The sequence below is a fragment of the Podarcis tiliguerta genome, assembly GCF_965153285.1.
Source record: "Podarcis tiliguerta genome assembly, chromosome: 3".
Classification (NCBI taxonomy): Eukaryota; Metazoa; Chordata; class Lepidosauria; order Squamata; family Lacertidae; genus Podarcis; species Podarcis tiliguerta.
In genome coordinates, this window is record NC_139536.1 from 114,085,857 (window position 1) to 114,105,699 (window position 19,843).

Below are 19,843 nucleotides of genomic sequence, written 5' to 3' on the forward strand. Positions count from 1 at the left end.
ATGACAGAGCTCCCACACCTTCAGTAGGTGTCTCGGTTGCCCACATAGTCCCTGACAGCATTGACATGTGGGGCCTGTAGGGGATGTGACAGCATGGAGAGGGGAAGCCCATTCTTTGTGAGAGGGTGACCAGTTTCTGCATATGAGGAACTGAGGCTCACAAGGACACAGCTTGTTGCCCACAGATCTTCCAAGGCTGCCTTAGAGCCATGTGCCTAGTTGTTTTTTAAGGAAAGTTCAGGTCATCACTCTTACCTGGCTGTGAAAGGTAGGAGCCTACAACCAGAGTGTTGGCTTGTTAACTGAAAACAACACATGGAATTTGGTCCTGTCATTTACACACATGTTGGTTGCTTTAGCTTTCATTACCCAAGTCTTCAAAGCTACCTTGCCCCTCAATTTTCTGGTCATAATTGCTGCGGCTGCTTTGCTCCTCTGCCTCTCCACTTTCCCACTTTCCTTTTCTCCGGTTCCAGCTTGCCAGTCCGCTGCTTGTGTGCTTTGTCCCTGAGAGTATTTCCTCCCTGCTGGGCCTCCCCAGTGGATCCCCAGTGACTTTTGAGCCAAGGGAATTTTTGGTTATGTTGGGAGCAAGGGAGCCACGTATGACACTGGAGAAGAGGTGGAAGCATTGCGGAGTGTTCATAGATAGTCTTCTGTGAGTGAAGTGAGAGCTCACTTAGACTAGAACTAAAATGCCATACTGGTTGTAGAGGCAGGAGATGTTGGCTGCCTAAATAGGTTTACTAAGAGGAGACCCTGGAGTGGGACAGCTGAAGGAACGGGAGCTGGGAGGAAGGTTGCAGAGTTAGCACTGGACTCAGAAATGGAAACCAGATCAAAGCATACCCCAGAGCAGGCAAGGGCTTGAGGAAACAATAGGCTGAGCAGATAAGGAATGGAGGAAAGGAGGGGCCAGGGAGGAGTATGTAGAGAAGGCTTCTACATGAGGTGCACATTGCTGGCAGGAAGAGGGGTGGAGAGATAAATAAGAGGACTGAGCAGCGAAGGATGTTGGCTGGGTGCCAGTAGACTTGAAGGAAGCAGAACCAATTAGCAGTAGGAAGAGAGAGAATCAGGAGATCTGAGGAAACAACTTCCACAGGGGAAGCCATAGTACTCTGTTGTGGCAAAAACAACAAAAAGTCTTGTGGCACCTTAAGGAACAAGAGATTTTGGCATGAACGGATTTGCTTGGCAAAGGTGTGGCACTGAAGGAAAAGCCAAGCAGTAGAGTACAAAAATGCATGTGAAGGCTTGGGCCTTGGAAGGCCACTAGGGTTTCGTGCATTACATTTCAGCATTTGGAGGCGTTGGAAGCCCTGCCATGCACAAAAAGTGGGCAACCCTATAAGCAGCTTAAGAACAACAAGGGTCTGTGAGCTATGGGCTAGCAAGTGCAATTGAGACTCCCCCTTTCATTAGCAGAAGCCTGGTACAGTGGTGCCTCGCAAGACGAAATTAATTCGTTCTGCGAGTTTTTTCGTTCTATGAGTTTTTTCATCTTGCGAAGCACCACTGTGTATTGACGGTTTCCCATAGGAATGCATTGGCGGTTTTAAAAAAAAGGCGCAAGGCGTTTCGTCTTGCGAAGCAACCCCATAGGGAAATCCGTCTTGCGAAGCAACTCAGAAAATGAAAAACTCTTTCGTCTTGCGAGTTTTTCGTCTTCCGAGGCATTCGTCTTGCGAGGTACCACTGTACAAAGAAATTAAGCAAGCAGCCCTTCACTTACTGTGCCATCTTCCTGTTAGGAAAAACTTGGCCTGCTTAATTTCTTTGCGCCAGGCTGCTGTTAACAGAGCAGAGCCAGACAGAAAACCAACAGGCAAAGCAGCTTTGGAAGCCAAGAGGCCCAAAGCAGACCTGGGGTTGGCTGCTCCAATAATGAGAGTGGCTTTAAGTGATGTGTATAACTGACAGTTCCACCCAATGCAACTTTGCCTGTTTTCTTCAACGGAATGAGGAGGTGGCAAATGCTTTTGAGCTGTCAGTCAAAACATCTGTGGAGGGAGGCATAGACAAGGCCAACGCTGGCGTAGGCTTGACCTAGGCTATTCCAGCCCCAGCCAGTTTCCCTCCATGGGGTGGGAGGGACTGACTGCTTGGAGTAGGCAAAATTGGATGCAACTGGTTGGTGGCGGCACATCATAGTTTTGTTTTCCCCTACCTCTTCGTGGCTATGGGAGGTAACCTGTTCACAGGGGGTCACTGCTGACACAGGAAGGAACAACCCCAGCCCAGGCTACATCTGGATCTTCCACCCCACTTTTTTTAAGGGGCTGCTGTCCTCACAGGATGGCCCTAGCCCTTGGTTGTTTAAATGGCGGGGGCTGGTAGGAGAGCCCATGCTGATAGAAATATTATTAGGGAGAAGAGGCAATGAGGGAGGGTTTCGAAAGACATGGTCACTTAAGTATTGTAGTTGTGGGGGCTGTGGGGAGACCAACCATCCCCACAGGCCATTTCCCCTCTGTGTAAGAGTCCGGCTGAGGGAAAATGGGATCAAATACCGTATTTTTCGCTCTATAAGACGCACCAGACCACAAGACGCACCTAGTTGTTGGAGGAGGAAAACAAGAAAAAAAAAATATTATGAATCTCAGAAGCCAGAACAGCAAGAGGAATCGCTACGCAGTGAAAGCAGCAATCCCTCTTGCTGTTCTGGCTTCTGGGATAGCTGCGCAGCCTGCATTCGCTCCATAAGACGCACACACATTTCCCCTTACTTTTTAGGATGGAAAAAGTGAGTCTTATAGAGCAAAAAATATGGTAATTGGAGGTCATTTGCAGGGGAGAGTCAGGGCAAAGGGTTAAGCAGCCCACCCCTTGCACCTGCCAGTTCTCCCCCCTTGTAAATGCCTCCAGTTCTCCTCCCTCTGGGGACTTGTTCAGTTTACAGTACAGTATGTAGTTCCTCGCTCTGGCAAGTGGTTAGTGGCTCTAACTTAAATCTTTCTGTCACAGTGATTGGTATGGCAAAATGAAGCAGAAAATGTTTTGCCAAACTGTGCACATGCTACACATTCAAAGCACATTCTTTCCCTCAAAGAATTCTGGTCATTGTACAGTGGTACCTCAGGTTAAGAACTTAATTTGTTCTGGAGGTCCGTTCCTAACCTGAAACTGTTCCTAACCTGAAGCACCACTTTAGCTAATGGGGCCTCCTGCTGCCGCCGCGCCGCCGGACCATGATTCCTGTTCTCATCCTGAAGCAAAGTTCTTAACCTGAGTACTATTTCTGGGTTAGCGGAGTCTGTAACCTGAAGCGTATGTAACCTGAGGTACCACTGTAGTTTGTTTGGTGTTGTTGGGAATTGCAATTCTGGGGAAAATAAACTACGGGTCCCAGAATTCTATGAGGGAAAGAATGCGTTTTGAAGGCTCTTTAAAGGTGTACACAGCTTCAGTCTCCCCCTTGACTTTGAGGGGTAAAGATGGGACAAATGAACATGTTTTACGAAGCACAAAATGGCAACTGTCTCCTGGCCCAACCTTATCACAATGCCCAATGCAGGCCACTTGCCCTACAGCCCACTGTGGCTTCACATTCAGGTACCTGTACTTTCTAGAGTTCCATTGTTTGGCTGGTGTGGAATTGTAATAAATCAGCCTATAGGAGTTTTCAAAATTCTTATCAAACAAAACTTGCAAGTGCAATATAGTTCAAACAGTGCAAGAGCCTGTAATACATTGAAAAATCCCACATTCATCCTCATTTGTCTAGCATTACTGTTATTATATAATGTGTATTCATCCATAGATCTCAGGGTGATTCACAGTTAGGTCTGGGCAATGTATCGACACATCGCCGAGGACCAGTATGAGGGCAAGACCACGATGGCTGCTTCGACTGGCACTAATGTATATCCCTTTGCCACCAGAGGGACTCAGGAGCGGCTGCTGTTTCACCTGCGATATACAGCCAGGTGAAGCAGGCATTGCGTTCTGGCCCTCATACCACCAGGGGGCTTCTTTAAATTGTTCTGCTGTCTGCGCCTCAGTGGCGCAGTTTATTGATGCCCCCACCCTGCCTATGATCAGCTGAGAAGTGGGTGGTTTAAGAAAGCCTGCTTCTCAGCTGATCAAGCCACCCCCAGACTGGGGGGTGGGGCTCCGCTAAGGGGTGGTAGGCAGCCTTGCGCCCCTCAGCAGGTGGCCTGCCTGTGACTCACCAGCCGGCTGGCGGGCGACCTCTTTCTCCCGGGAGGAAGAAGTAGCCCGCCGGCCCGTGGCAATGGCGCCCGAGGCCACTGCACAAATGTAGTGCTTGTGTGGCAGCCTCAGCCGGTGCCACCTTAGAACTGGTGGGTGTCAGGGGGGGCTCAGCCCTCGCCCCTTCACAGGGGCGGGCCACCTTTTCCACCCAGGAGAAAGAGGTAGCCTGCCCAAGCAAAGGTGGAGGCAGCCCTGCGTGCTTGGCTGCCATCTGGCTGCCTTCACCCAGGAGGGTGGGCTGCGTCTTTCCTCACAGGGTGGTTGGTCACCTCGGGAGTAAAGATGCAGAGCACCCGCTCGAGCAAACCTTTGAGGGAGGCCCGCCTCTGTACCTTGTTCCCACCTGGGGTGGAGGAACTCTTTCTGTCCCCCATCGCCCAGTGAGATGAACAAGCTGCATTGGCCCCTGAGGTGCCAGGGTTAAACCACCTGGGAGCGGCTGCAATTTCAGCCCAGCGCCTCATAGGTCTGGGGCCAATGCAGCTTGTTCCTCCCTCCATTTCAGCCTCACGGTGTATCATCAGATTGTGATCTTTGGCTGGTGATACATAGCGATGTTGAAAAGCTGACATCGCCCATCCCTATTCACAGTGTAAAATTGGTTTCATATTCCATGTATCTTCTTCTTCTTCTTCTTCTTCTTATTCTTATTCTTATTATTATTATTATACCACCCATCTGACTGGGTTGCCACAGCCACTCAAGGAGGCTTCCAACAAATCAAAACACCTTAAGACATCAAACAGTAAAAAGTTTCAGATGTCTTCTAAAAGTCAGATAGTTTATTTTCTTGACATCTGGCAGGAGGGCGTTCCACAGGGCGGCGCCACCACCGAGAAGGTCAGCTGTCAGGTGTCCATCACTCTCCCCTGCTCCTTCTCATTTAAAATAATAATAATAATAATAATAATAATAATAATAATAATAATAGGCATTTAACTTGCTAAGCCATTAGGGGTCTGATTTCTTCCCTTGAACAGAAAACAAAACTTCCAAACGCCTGAAATCCTAAGCTAACTGAGATCCATTCTCTCCCCCAGAAACTTCTCAGAAAAGAACAGGTAGAATAAATTGATGTTTGCATGTGGTTGTGCCACACCAGAAGCAATCTGGTAGTTGCCTCCCTCATTCCTGCATGTACAAAGGAAAAAAGAAACCATTGCAAAACGACTGAATGGGTCAGTTGGGCCAGGAGTATTTTTCACTGTTAACTGTTTGCTTAGTTGTTCTCTACATTGGCTTTAATATTCTCATTGTGCAAACTTGCAACACTTATTTATTATTTGAAATACTCTCTGGGCCGGAGGAGTCCTATTTAAGCTATTGTGGTACATTTGGCCCCTTCCATTTTGCCAAACATTAAAAGAGGACAAAAAAAATTCCAGTCGGTGATCTCTCTCCTTAAGAGCTTGAACTACAAATTGGGACATTTCCTGGTCCGCTTCTTGGCCTCAGACATGAACTCGTCTCAGTGGCCTTGGGGTCCACTCTTTCGCTCTCACCCCCCACCTGCAGTACGGGGAAAATAGTCTCTTACAAAGTGTTTGTGTGGATTGTGAGGAGTGAAGTGCTTTAAACTCTCTAAAAGCGCTACATAAATTATGATTAGGTACACATTGAAGATTCACAAAGCTGTTTTTCTTTTGTTTGTTTATTTTTAATGCTACATTTGTCTAATAACGCTGCTGTGTGCAGACTGTGGCTGAAGGCAAGAAATGCCGAAAACTGCTTCTGAAGTGACAAGGAAAAGCTCCTGCAAAAAGGAACCCCATGGAAACGCTTTCGTTGTTGTAATCTGTGCAGTAGCAAGAGACTAGGCGATAACGTTCGCCAGAACCATTCAGAATGCTTGCAGCTTATACAGGGTACCTAAAACTTACCTTTTTTGGTGTGACACTTATTTGGTGCTCTGATCCTTAATGCATTTCGCTTAAAAGTAAATCTTGTAAACCTTTTTTGGTGGTGAGAAGTAATTAGCTTGAGTTGCATCCTTGATCAAACTACCCCCCTCCCCAAGCTGTAATATACTGATTGAACAGAGCTTTCTTGCTGTCTAAAGTTAGTACTCCACCTCCCACCCCCCTCCCGCTCACGCACACCCCCCCAGTGTATTTTATTAAGGGTCTACAATGTGAGGGGGAAAACAAGGTGTCTTTAGGGAAAAGATTTTGCAGCACGGTTGAAAAATAAAGGCTCCAGCCAAGTAATTATAAATACCAGGAAAGGGGGAGGGGCTCACCCATTGCAACGCAAAAGGATGTGGGGGGTGGGCTCTTGTCTCCCTGCTGTGCAGTCAAAACTGTCATTAATCTTTATGTAGAGTGGATATCTGCAAGGGAGAATGGAGCCCAAAGAGGCGGAGACTTCTAAATGCACAAACTACACCAGCCAGAGATACACATGTCAATAGTGACATTTTGTTCAACAAGCTGAATATGGTTCCATTCAGCCAAATGGCTCGCTGGTTAGTAATTGCTGAGCGGGGCTAAAGCATTTCCCAGCATCTTGTTTTTTTTTTTCAGGCATACCATTTTAAAAGAGGAAGAACATCTCTGATTGGTTAGAGTGCTTTGCTTTTGCCACCTGCCTTGAAAGTTTTCCACGTTATTTTACATGTAAACTGTGATCAAACTGCCTCTTCCAGCGAAGTTTATTCATAATTAAAAAGAGTATTTTGTGATCTTTTTATATCTGCCCCTCCATTAAGCTTTCTTGATTTTAAATAAGCAATTCCCCCCCCCCCCACCTGCCTGGTCAGAATGGTCCCTTACCCAGCTTTTGGGACAAAAAGTCATTTGTTAAAAACTTTTACCTACTGAGTCTTTAAAGAGGAGTTGCTTAGTTTGGATTATCTATCACTGAAACAGTCCAAAAATCCAGAAATTACAATGATGGTCTGTAGCAACAGGAAAACAGAAAGTGTTGCTGCGTCTTAGAAACTTCATCATGGCATGAAATTAGTCATAGTATATGTTTAGGTCCTTTGCCATTTGTGTGTGCGTCTATATGGTCAAAGGATATTTAGATACTGTTGCTTCGTTACCTGTATTCTAGTCCTTCACTCCAGTAGTAAAGCCATTGTGCCATGAAATGTACAGCATAGAGTCTTGCATAAACACATGTAGTATAATCTGATTTGAACTGCTTCCATTGAACTGCCAAATGGAGACCTGTGTGTGTGTGTGTGTGTGTGTGAGAGAGAGAGAGAGAGAGAGAGAGAGAGAGAGAGAGAGAGAGATATGTTTCTCCACTACTCTAGTTACTACTCCCAACATTTTGTTAGAAAAACAGCTTTGCAGATTATCTGTGGGCAGCCTAGTTTGTGGGTACACACACACACACACACACACACACACACACACACACACACACTTAGTGACACAGTAAACAAAACTTTAGTTGAAGTTATCTAGCCTTAAGATTGCATATGCCCAACTGTTTTTTCCCCCTCTAATCCTGTGGTGGCAGTGCGCAATGGTCCAGTCTAGATAGTCAGCAGTCAGATGCTAAACATATGAAGAACAACACTAAGTAAACAAAGTTCAACTTTGCATTTTTCTGTCATAGCATTTCTGTTAGTTTTGTGTTCCGACTGCCATTTCAGGACTTTGGTTATGCTTCTGCAAGGTAGAACATACACCAATAGTGGTTCTATGAGAGGTTCAGTTGATATGAAATCAATACTCTGCCCCAGTTCATCCCCCCGCCCCATGAAAAATAATTGCTTTATGTGCCAGTATTCTACTTTTACAAGTTTGCCCTGATTTCAGTGGGGAAACATTCTATGCATTAGCTGTTTAGTATTTTCAGTTTGACTTGCTCTTGATTTCAGCCATAGTATTCAAAGTCCCATCCTGCAGGACGGTCTATTTTTCCCAGTGTAGTTTCTAACAGCTTAGCAACCTAAAAGAGGTGGGTCTGATTACACTTTGTGCAAGAGGACTTGGTACTACTCCTTAATAATTATAAACATTCTCAGGAACAATTGAGTCTTTTAGTGTACAAGACCTGGTCCTCTTTCAGAGGATTAGTAAATGAGGCAGTAATTTATTCGAAAGGATATATTTAGCAGAGGGCTCCTTAGCTTTATTTGACATAGCCCTGTCAGGCAAGCGCAATTTGTCAAAACCATTAAACAAGCTCCTCTTCTTTGGGAGGAGAGGTTTCCCTTAGCAAACTGACAACGGTAGAAACTGTTTCTAATTTAATAGAAACATATGCTTCCTGCAAAAACCTTAGCGAGCCACGTGAACTTCAGGCCTGCTCGAATTGTTTATTTTCGTGTGTGTGTGTGTGTGTGACTACAGTAAAATCTTGTTTGGGAGCAAAGGGATTGCTTTCTGCTGAAGTTTCAGTAGCCTGTGATCTTAAAGTCTGGAGAAAGTAAGTAATAATGGCATTGTTGGTGCACATTCCCCCGCCCCATGCGCACCCCCCCCCCGTCCCTTGCAGCCTCTGATCATTAATAAACAGCAAGCACTCGCTTTGCCCTCTGGGCCTCAAATAGTACAGTATGCAACAAGGGAGAGCAAGCAAGGCTGGAGGATGGAAACAGTAGTATCGGGTTACAGTTTCAAAATATCGCAGGAGCGTGTTAGCTGCCTTATGCTATTGACTTGCCATGTAATTGCATTGCTTATTTGTGTGAAGAAAGACTTCCCCCTTTCCACCCAATTACAATAGACGTTACTACTTTGGAGCTCTCCAGAGTTGTTCTCTCCCCCCAATTACTCTCAAGTGCAAGCATTTTGCAATAACCTTATTTATTTATAGGTTACTCAGCCTATATCGTACATGATAAAGTTGAACTGAATCAAACTTTCCCCTTCTTAAAATAAGGTTTCTTACTACAGGTATAGATATACAGTGGTGCCTCGCAAGACGAAATTAATTCATTCTGTGAGTTTTTTCGTCTTGTGAATTTTTCGTCTTGCGAAGCACAGTTTCCCATAGGAAATGCATTGACGGTTTCCCATAGGAATGCATTGACGGTTTTAAGAAAAAGGCGCAAGACGTTTTCGTCTTGCGAAGCAAGCCCATAGGGAAATTCGTCTTGCGAAGCAACTCCAAAAACAAAATACTCTTTCGTCTTGCGAGTTTTTCGTCTTGCGAGGCATTCGTCTTGTGAGGTACCACTGTATATTTATATATCTGTCTTCAGGGTAAAAACTTGGCTTTGTATATGTCGATAGCCTCATTTGAAATCAGGGTGCAAATCCTGTGATGTGTGAAGAATACAAGGCAGAAGTAGCTACTCTGAAATACTTTCCCATGATTATGGAGGAAGGAGAAGATCTAGAGGATGGGTAGGCAAAGTAAGGCCCAGGGGCCGGATCTGGCCCAATTGCCTTCTCGATCCGGCCCACGGATGGTCCGGGAATCAGTGTGTTTTTACATGAGTAGAACATGTCCTTTTACAGTGGTACCTCGGGTTAAGTACTTAATTCGTTCCGGAGGTCCGTACTTAACCTGAAACAGTTCTTAACCTGAAGCAACACTTTAAGCTAATGGGGCCTCCTGCTGCCGCCGCGCCACCAAAGCACGATTTCTGTTCTCATCCCGAAGCAAAGTTCTTAACCTGAAGCACTATTTCTGGGTTAGCAGAATCTGTAATCTGAAGCATATGTAACCTGAAGCGTATGTAACTCGAGGTACCACTGTATTTAAAATGCATTTGTGGGTTATTTGTGGGGCATAGGAATATATAGAGTCCAGCCCCCCACAAGGTCTGAGGGCCAGTGGACCAGCTCCCTGCTGAAAAAGTTTGCTGATCCCTGATCTAGAGTTCACCCTCGTAGTTTCCGCAGGGTGGCCCAAAACACATGTCAGATTGATATTGAGATCCTTGTGGAGTATTCTAAGATGAACTATCATTAATTTATTTGCTGTCTGTCAATTTTCCATCTCTTTAAATTTGATGTGCAGTATCTCATAAATAAGTGTTTTTTGGCACATAAATTAAAAAGTACCTAGCTTTTTCCCCACCAAGAAGCTTTGAGGGATTTTTGTTGCAATTTTGCATCTGTAAGTAACGGTGGGTGGGTGGGTGTTCTCCACATCCAGTAAGTGTCACACTTAAAGGCCAATCATCAAAAGGGCTTCAGAGAGCAACATACACAAATTGGATTTCTGCCAGCATAGAGGATGGGGGATTAGAAACTTACCCTGTGTGTTTGTGTGCATTATGGCTTCAGATTGATTAATTTCTGCCTGACTCCACCTATCCATCCACACCTGAGTAAATTTGGAGAACTGGTTTGTGTTAAAAATTTAAACGCAGCAGATCTCTCCAATGTGTGGTTTTTGGCAGCCCTGAAATCTTTACAGTGACAACCGATGAACACTACTAAACAAGCCTTTGTTCTCTGGCTCCATAGTTATTTCCCAGAACTGAAAAGGAGCCAATTTTGATGCAATTCTAAAAAAAATATATTCTTAATAAATAATAGTTTCCTTGCAGAGGAAAGGGAAAGCATAGCTAATATAGACTTCGTTTATGGAAATGGGGAGAGGAGCCTTGAAAGGTGGAAAAACCATAATTAATATTATGTCACTGTGCAAGAGGGGAAGAAACTGACCTTCATTTTGGCATCTGCTTCTGTCTGACTTGCACACGTGATATTACAGAGGGTCACAAGCATCTCTTCTAGTATCAGAATCGGCATTTCAAGGTGTATGTGCATGTCTGTATCTAGCCCACACTTTGTGCAATATACTACAGGGGGAAATACTGGTGTAACACCACTGTACATGTAGTGGACAAAAACGTTCTCAGCAGGTCATATTCCAGGGCTGCTTTTTCATGTTCAGCTATCTGAGGATAACAATTGGAGCCTTTAAGCCTCTGATTCTTTACATTTGCAAAAGGTTAATTCTTCAAATTTGCAAAAGCTCCCCACTTTGTGACCCGGTTTGCAAGTCACATTAAGCCATACCTAAAATAAACTGGTTTAATGTGAACAAGCTGTGCTGCTGAAGTTTTAGGTTCTTTGCTCATCTTTTTCCCTTCTTCAAGCTGCCAGGAAACAAGCTGTGGTCGGGCTTGTCAAGTTGTCCGAACTTGTGGTTTATTTCTCTCCAAACAAACCACGAGTGGAAGCCAAGGTTTGTTGCCCACAGTTTGCAAATTTATTGTGAGGATCACAAGTGTATACACGTTGAATGGGTTTGCTACATAAAAGCCTGGAGAGAGCCTTCAAGAGGGTAAATCCCAGGGCAATAATGGGTTTGTGACTTTCAGGAATAGTGAGCGCATTCCATGGGACAGTCAGAAAAAGAGCATATAGTTTTTCAAACTGCAATTAACCTAAAGCCCTACTTTGCATTTTTGTTGGTGGAGGAGCATAATCATGTTCCAGGGGAAACAAAATACAGTGGTACCTCGGGATACATACGCTTCAGGTTACATACGCTTCAGGTTACAGACTCCGCTAACCCAGAAATAATACCTTGGATTAAGAACTTTGCTTCAGGATGAGAACAGAAACCGTGCTCCGGTGGCGCAGCGGCAGAGGGAGGCCCCATTAGCTAAAGTGGTGCTTCAGGTTAAGAACAGTTTCAGGTTAAGAACGGACCTCCAGAACAAATTAAGTACTTAACCCGAGGTACCACTGTAAAATTTCTTCCATGTTGCATAAAATGCTTCCAGAGACTTCTCTTTTTAGCACTCATATTTGGCCATGGGCCAGATATTTTGATACCACAAGTTCAAAAGGAGCATATAGTTGAACAAATGTTCATTTTCGGGAAGAAGAATTGTCACACTTTTTAAGGACTAACAGAATATTCTCATTTGTAGTCTCTGCAAATGACGTGGCAAAAAAATAAAAGATACCCAAGACTCAGGGAAAGACTAAAGGAGCAAAAATAGCCTAGACCAAGAACAACTTGTTCAGAAAATGCGCTACAAAGCCACCTCTAGTACATTGCAGTGATAAGGTGTGCCATCTCCTCTAGATGGTTCAGAAGGATGTTATGGTGGACGGAGTCACAGGCCGCTGATCAGCAGGGCTCCCCCCACCCCAAATCTGGTTCAAAGCACATGTGAATGCAAAATAGAAATGAAATAATCCATTTGGGAAGGAATCTGAATCGGTTCCAATCTGTTACCTCCGAGGATGTGGACAGGCTGCTTGGACGAGTGAAACCAACCACCTGTCTCCTTGATCCTTGCCCATCCTGGCTAATAAAAGCAAGCCGGGAAGGGCTGGGCAATGGGCTCTGCAGGGTCATGAATGCTTCTCTCTGTGAGGGAGCGTTCCCAGACCCACTGAAAGAGGCAGTCATTAAACCACTTCTTAAAAAAAACATCTTTAGACCCAGCCAATATGGCCAACTATCGCCCAGTCTCAAATCTTCCATTCTTGGGCAAGGTGATTGAGCGGGTGGTTGTTGAACAACTCCAAGCATGCCTGGAGGATGCGGACCATTTGGATCTCTTCCAGTCAGGATTCAGGCCTCATCATGGGGCTGAAACTGCCTTGGTCGTGCTGGTTGATGATCTGCAGTGAGCTAGGGACAAAGGTGGAAGCTGTTCCCTAGTTCTGCTGGATCTCTCAGCGGCCTTTGACTCCATCAATCATAACATCCTTCTGGACCGTCTAGAGGAGATGAGAGATGGGGGCACTGTTCTACAGTGATTCCACTCCTTCCTCCTAGGTCGTGTCCAGAAAATGGTGGTGGGGGGATGAATGTTCAGACCCCTGGGCCTTCACTTGTGGGGTGCCTCAGGGTTCCGTCTTCTCCCCCATGCTTTCTAACATCTACATGAAGCCGCTGGGAGACATCATCAGGGGGTTTGGGCTGGGTGTTCATCAGTATGCAGTGGGTGGTGAAGGTCCTGTGTGTGTGTCTGGAGGCGGTTGGAGGATGGATGGTAGCTAACAGATTGAGGTTGAATCCTGACAAGACAGAAGTACTGTTTTGGGGGGACAGGTGGGTAGGTGTGGGGGACTCCCTGGTCCTGAGGCAACCGTACCACTGAAGGAGCAGGTTCGCAGCCTGGGAGACATTTTGGACTCACAGCTGTCCATGGAGGCGCAGGTCAATTCCGTGTCCATGGAAGCTTTCTACCAGCGCCATCTGGTACACAGGCTGAGACCCTACCTGCCCGCAGACTGTCTGGTCAGAGTGGTGCATGCTCTAGTTATCTCTAGCTTGGACTACTGCAACATTCTCTGCGTGGGGCTACTTTTGAAGGTGACCCCGAAACCACAATTAATCCAAAATGCAGCAGCTGGACTGGTGACGCTGAGGGACGCTGGACCGGCCCCCTGCTGAAAAAGTTTGCTGACCCCTGTGCTACATCCTATACTAGCAGGACATGGTTGTGCCCAAATTTATAGCCTTTTTTGGTACTAGTGACCCCGGTATCTGAGAGAGTTTGTGGTGTGGTGTTTTGGTGGTGGTGCAGTTGGCATATATTGTGAGCTTAAAGAAACTTTGGTATCTGTGTTTTGTGGGGGTGGGGAGGGCAAGGTTTATTTAAACTGTCTCTGGCTGAACAGAGCATGCTGTATTTTCTCAGCCAAATAAAATAAATAAATAAATAAATAAATAAATAAATAAATAAATAAATAAATAAATAAATAAATGAATGCTTCTCTGCATGTTGAGTCTCTTCCGTTGTTGGGCCTGTGGTTTCATAGACACCCGTTGGATCCACATTTGTGATATAATACAGGTCAAATGAGATTTGTAAACTGTCTCCTGCTATCTCTTGTTTTATTGAAACACAGCTGTGAAATGTTGAATATTTGTTCAGAAGAGCAACAGAGGCTTGCTTCGCACACGTTAAACTATAGTTTAAAATCAGCGATGGTTTTAACAGGTGGGGTGGCTTTGCTCCTGTTTCTGACTGTGCCACATGTGGGAGGAAGCAAGCAGGCTGAAGAGCAGAAGCCCCCTCAGTGCTTGAAGGTCTGTTGTCTCTCTCTCTCCCCCCCCCCCAATCTGATTGTAGGAACGTTCATTTCTGCCTTGCCTCTCGTGAATCTTTGGCTTTCTTATTTAATTTTGATCTTCCTCCCCCTTGGAGTGCAAATACTTACACTTCAGTATGACAAAAGGAATCATAAAAACAAACCTGACTAGGCAAGCTTTTAACAAATGGAAATGGGCTCTCAAAAACAGCTTGTGATATATATTCTGGGTATTATGTTGGAAACGGTTCCCCCTGGGCTGGCCTAAGAACTTGGGAGTGACGGAAGTAGCTCAGCCAGCTCCAGCTATTGAAAAGGCATATTTTGGGTAAGTGTGCGTAAAACCTCAGCGCCTAGGATTTGCCGATCGTCAGGTCGGTGGTTCGAATCCCCGCAGTGGGGTGCGCTCCCGTTGCTCGGTCCCAGCGCCTGCCAACCTAGCAGTTCGAAAGCACCCCCGGGTGCAAGTAGATAAATAGGGACTGCTTACTAGCGGGAAGGTAAACGGCGTTTCTGTGTGCTGCGCTGGCTCCCCAGATGCAACTTGTTACGCTGGCCACGTGACCCGGTAGTGTCTTCGGACAGCGCTGGCCCCCTGCCTCTTAAGTGAGATGGGCGCACAACCCTAGAGTCGGACACGACTGGCCCGTACGGGCAGGGGTACCTTTACCTTTTTAACCCAGGCATGCCTTGGCTAACATCATGGAGAGGCTTTATACACAGGGGAGGATGAGTGTTGGATAAGAGATCTCCAGGGTTCAGAGTGGATTCAAGCTGGCAGATCACTGCTCTTCCACTGTTACAGTATGTGAAGTTGGAAATGGCCACTACCTACATTTCAGCGGGTGCAGAACTGCTTAGGTGTGTTCATCGCCATCTATTATTCGCCCATAGCAGTGGCTTTGCATTGTGAGAAAGGTTCAATTTTGAGCATGGTTTCTTTTAAATCAGTGAAGAATGAATTATATGTGAAAGTAAACAGTCCTGTGTCCAGAAAGACTTGGCTGAGTCACTTCAAAGCTTAGCGCAACCCCCACAGCAATCCTGAGAGAATCTGCTATAATTTGCTTGATTCTTTTAAGAAAAAAAGAGAAGGCATTTTAACTTTTTGAGTAATAAACCTTTAAGTCCTGTTTTTAGAAATCAGCTCAGTCATTTCTTTTAAACACTTAAGGCAAAGCAACTGTCGAAAGTAGTAGGGCAGACAAAGCACCGTATTTTTCGCTCTATAAGACGCAATCCCTCTTGCTGTTCTGGCTTCTGGGATAGCTGCGCAGCCTGCATTCGCTCCATAAGACGCACACACATTTCCCTTTACTTTTTAGGAGGGAAAAAGTGAGTCTTATAGAGCAAAAAATATGGTATTTGCTACCCATGTTGTCACCTTCAATAACCAAAGTGGGGTTGCTTTGCTTTATAGAGCTGGTGTTTTTTCTAATGGCACAGCATTGAACTTCACAGCCTGACAAGTTTTAATGATCCAGTACTTTGTGGTGTTGTCTCTTTATGTTATGATCAAAAAGAAGAAGAAAAACCAAAAAGTGATTTAAAAGCGACAGCTTGCTTGTAATGCACCTTTCTCTCTGATGGGACTCTAGGCGGCTTACATATTAAAATAAGAACCATTTAAAAGAATTATTTTTTAAAAAAAGCATTTATGAATCTTCCTCAGTCTCCAGCCCTTTTCCTCTAGCAAAACTGCACAGAACTATAAAACTGCAGCACTCCAGATGCCTGCTTGATGGCCGCCTTCTGCTCTCGGCGTGCCCGGTGTCTCCCTGGGGAGAGAGAACATTCCATGCTGGTGGTCCTGCGGAGGCAGAGCTAAATCTCACTTTTGGGGACCAGTGCTAAATCACAGCATCCTCATGCACCTTCAATTCTTGGAAGGCAGCCAAGAAGCTTCAAGTTTTTAAAACCTTGCAGGTTTCCTAATAGTGTTACTCAATGCGTTTTTGTTTTAAATGTTTAGGGGTACTCTCATTTTGGCTCAAGAAAATCACCATTTTATAGTTCAAATTGGGGGGGGGGAATTGGACAAAAGTACAAAGATTCACAAAATGTTTAGGGGTATGTGTCCCTGGTGTTACTATAAGCATTCTTTTTTCTTTTCTCCGCTCCCCCCCTTCTCTGTGAAGAATTACACTAGAGACACTGGACTTTTTGTGTCTCTGAAAAGTTTGTAGCCTGGCTCTTAAAATATGTCTACTCTGAAGTAGACTACTCTGAATTCAGTGGGGCTAAACTTCCTGCTCAGTATAGTTCGGATTGTAGACTTAGTTCTCTCTCAGATTTTCTTCCTGTTCCTGATAAAAGAACTTGCCCCTCACTGTAGAGTATTTATTTGACAGCTTAAAAACTATTGGCATTCAGTGTGCTGTTGGCGAGTGAAGCAATTGTTTGAAAAGGAGTGTCCTCATTGGAAAACTGTGAAGGTGGTGGCATCCTCCAGGGATATTGTTGCACTGTTTAAAAGGTGCTTTAGGATTGCTACGATTCTTGATTGTGTAGCTCAGGCAATGGCTTGATTCAGTGAACTGCACATACATTCTTAAGCCGCAGCTTACATGGTCAAATGCAAGGCAAAACAGATACAAAGAATTTACAGCACACTTGTGACACAGAAAATAAACTGCTTCTAGCTGAAATGGATTCCAGTGTGGAGACAGAAGAGCACTAAGAAAGCAGGGTGGGGGTGCTTCAGTGTGATTGATTAGCAAATATAGAGCATGCAGGGATCAAGATCTCTCCTCTTTCCCCCCCCCCAACCCTCCCCCACTCATTCATTCAGGGACTCAAGAGGGAACTATCACAGACAAGGGCATATTCTAGCCTGGTAAACACACCTATGGGGTGTACAGAGGAGGCCTGGTGAGAGTGTAGTGTAGCGAAAGTCCTAAAGGGCCACACAGAGAGTCCTTGAGGGCCACACCCAACCCCTGGACTTGAGGTTGCCCACTAGTGCTTGAGAACAAGTATGTGTGGCCATCATGGAGTTGGAGTGCTGAGGAGCATTTCTGCATAATAAATGCACACCCAGTTTTTATCTGTTAAGGACAGCTCATCTTCACTGTTGCAGTGTTTTGGGCCCAAGGCCTATGTCTCACAAGAGGGGTGGGACGCAGGTGAGATTGCTGGACATAAGGTCAGCAGTTCGAATCTGTGTGGCGGGGTGGGCTACCGTTGCTCTGTCCCTGCTCCTGCCAACCTAGCAGTTCGAAAGCACACCAGTGCAAGTAGATAAATAGGAACCTCTGCGGTGGGAAGGTAAACAGTGTTTCTGTTACGGTGTTCCATTGCGCCAGAAGCAGTTTAGTCATGCTGGCCACATGACCTGGAAAGCTGTCTGTGGACAAATGCCAGCTCCCTTGGCCTGAAGCAAGATGAGCACCGCACCCCTTAGTCGCCTTTGACTGGACTTAACTGCCCTGGGGTCCTTTACCTTTTACCTTACAGTAGGCTTTAGTTTGCTTTTAAAATACAGTGGTGCCTCGCAAGACGAAAAGAATCCGTTCCGCGAGTCTCTTCATCTAGCGGTTTTTTCGTCTTGCGAAGCAACCCCATTAGCGGCTTAGCGTTATTAGCGGTTTAGCGGCTATTAGCGGCTATTAAGGGCTTAAGGGATTAGCGGATTAGCTGCTAAAAGGCTATTAGCAGCTTAGTGCCTTAGAAAAAGGGGGTGGGGAGCGAAAAAAAATCGCAAGGATCGCAAGACATTTTCGTCTTGCGAAGCAAGCCCATAGGAAATTCGTTGTGCGAAGCACCACCAAAACGGAAAACCCTTTCGTCTAGCGGGTTTTCTGTCTTGCGAGGCATTCGTCTTGCGGGGCACCACTGTAATTGTAATCTACCACCACCACTGAGGCATTGTACAACTGGGGTGGAAAGGAGACCCAGAGTTATAGGACAGATTATATTCCTGAAGGCTGTAAGTGAAAGGCAGAAGATGTAGCTGCTGGACAGCCAATATCCCAGGAGCTGTAAATGAAGCCGCTTCTTTATGCCACCTGACATCCTCCTCTCCCTCCTTGCAGATTCTGATTTGTCAAGGGTGGGGGATGAGCGGCGAGTTCCTCGGTCCCATCTGTGTCACCATCAGAAGACACCATCATGGTGTCCTTCCCAATGTAGACCAGCTTTAGGCCCAGTGGTGTCCTTTGCTCTGGCTCAAGAACTTATTAGCTGCATTTCTTAAGGTTACAAAGCAAATACTTAGTTCTTTACCTATAACCTCCTCCCAGTGGCTTAGCGTGGGTTGTCAGCACCCGGGGCAAGGCAAGTAATTTGCGCCCCCTAACCTGGGGCAAGGCAAGTAATTTGCGCCCCCCCCCCGCTGCACTGTCCCTCCCCCAGATAGTCCCTCGCTCTCTCTCCGCACCGCACCGCACGCCTGGCACCCTCCCCTCCACAATGGGCGGCGACCCGGTGGCTCGGATCGGATTCGCACAGCCAGCACTGCAGTGAGAGAGAGCGAGTGAGCCAGGTAGGGGCAGAGAGCTGCGAGTGCGAGTGCGCCCCCCTAGATGTTGCGCCCGGTGCGGCCGGCCCCCCCTGCACCCCCCACACTACGCCACTGCCTCCTCCTTCCTGAGTAGCTTTGTGTTTCTCTGTTTGGTGAGGAAGATGAGCAGTGTGTCTGGTGAGGCAGCCCAAACCTACAACTAGCAATGGTATTCCCTTCCAGAGACAGAAGGACAATAGCCAACCCTATCAATATCTTTGGCGCTTGCGTGTCATTTTTACATCCCCCTACCAGAGTTGTGTTTTGATAAATATTCCCATCCTAATTTACATTAGGGTGTGTGCTGTGGAGGGAATGCTTTGTGCGTGCTTGTATTTTCTGCTTTGGAATAACTCCAAAGAGAACTCTTGCAGCTGCAGTTCCAAGGACGGTGTACCTTATTCACTGAGGTCTTGAGGAGGGAGGAGGGTTTTTGCAGGGGGGGGATAAGCTTTACAGCCTGGGGGCTCTTGCCACTGCAGTTGCTTCAACAGTCGGAGCCGGAGAAAAAATTCCTGCACGTATGATGTGTGCAGCTGTGTTCTAGATGAAGAAGAAATTCAGGGATCGGTTAGGTGGGCAGGCAAGTGACCCCAAATGATGTTGATTGTGTGCCTCTCGGTTGTTAAGCTTGAATGACTGGCACGCAATTATATGTTAACAGACCTGGTGCTTTGGACTGAGGCTTCAAATTCTAGAGGAAGCAGAGATGAGCAACTTCTCATTTCAGCTTGCAGCTCGTATTCTCCAGAAGCAGTCAGACATGGGTCCCTGCCTGAATAGGTTCAGAAGACCAGGAATTGCATGGTATCTGCTCTGTGCATGGCGCCTGAATCTCTGTAAGCAGTTCTTCATAAGCTCAGCGCTCCAAACAGCTGCCAACAAGTGGCAATAGACTACAGATCACCACTTTTAACTGCAGGGGAATGTGTCATGATGCCTTAAGGCAGAGGTAGCAGACCTTTGACCCTCCAGGTGTTGCTGGACTACCACTGACTCTTGGCCATACTGACTAGGACTGATGGGAATTTGAGTCCAACATCACCTGGAAGGCCACAGGTTAGCTACCATAAGGGTTTAAGAGGCTATAAGCTAAATCCTCTGTGTCCTGTAAGCAGAAGAATACAGGAAATCTCAAATCCCAGAGTGACAAAATTCCCACTTTTGCAACCAACACATCCAAATTTTACATTAGGATTAAATG

At 46.0% G+C, this 19,843-nt stretch overlaps 1 protein-coding gene across 8 annotated transcripts in view; it reads left to right on the forward strand.

The window, feature by feature from the left end:
* The window catches only part of SERTAD2 (SERTA domain containing 2), a 141,505-nt gene that overhangs the window by 112,217 nt on the left and 9,445 nt on the right, over window positions 1–19,843 (forward strand). The window contains exons 1-2 of one of the 8 annotated variants that reach the window (XM_083435444.1): window positions 5,872–6,083; window positions 6,539–6,682. The exons of 6 other annotated variants lie outside the window; for them this stretch is intronic. Coding sequence is in view for 1 of the 2 variants with exons in the window: in XM_083435441.1 (XP_083291567.1) it covers window positions 19,462–19,478 (17 nt within the window). In the remaining variant the exon portion in view is untranslated. Of the gene's footprint in view, window positions 1–5,871; window positions 6,084–6,538; window positions 6,683–19,458; window positions 19,479–19,843 lie in introns of those variants that run through there. One more of the 8 variants, XM_083435441.1, reaches the window with a different exon arrangement.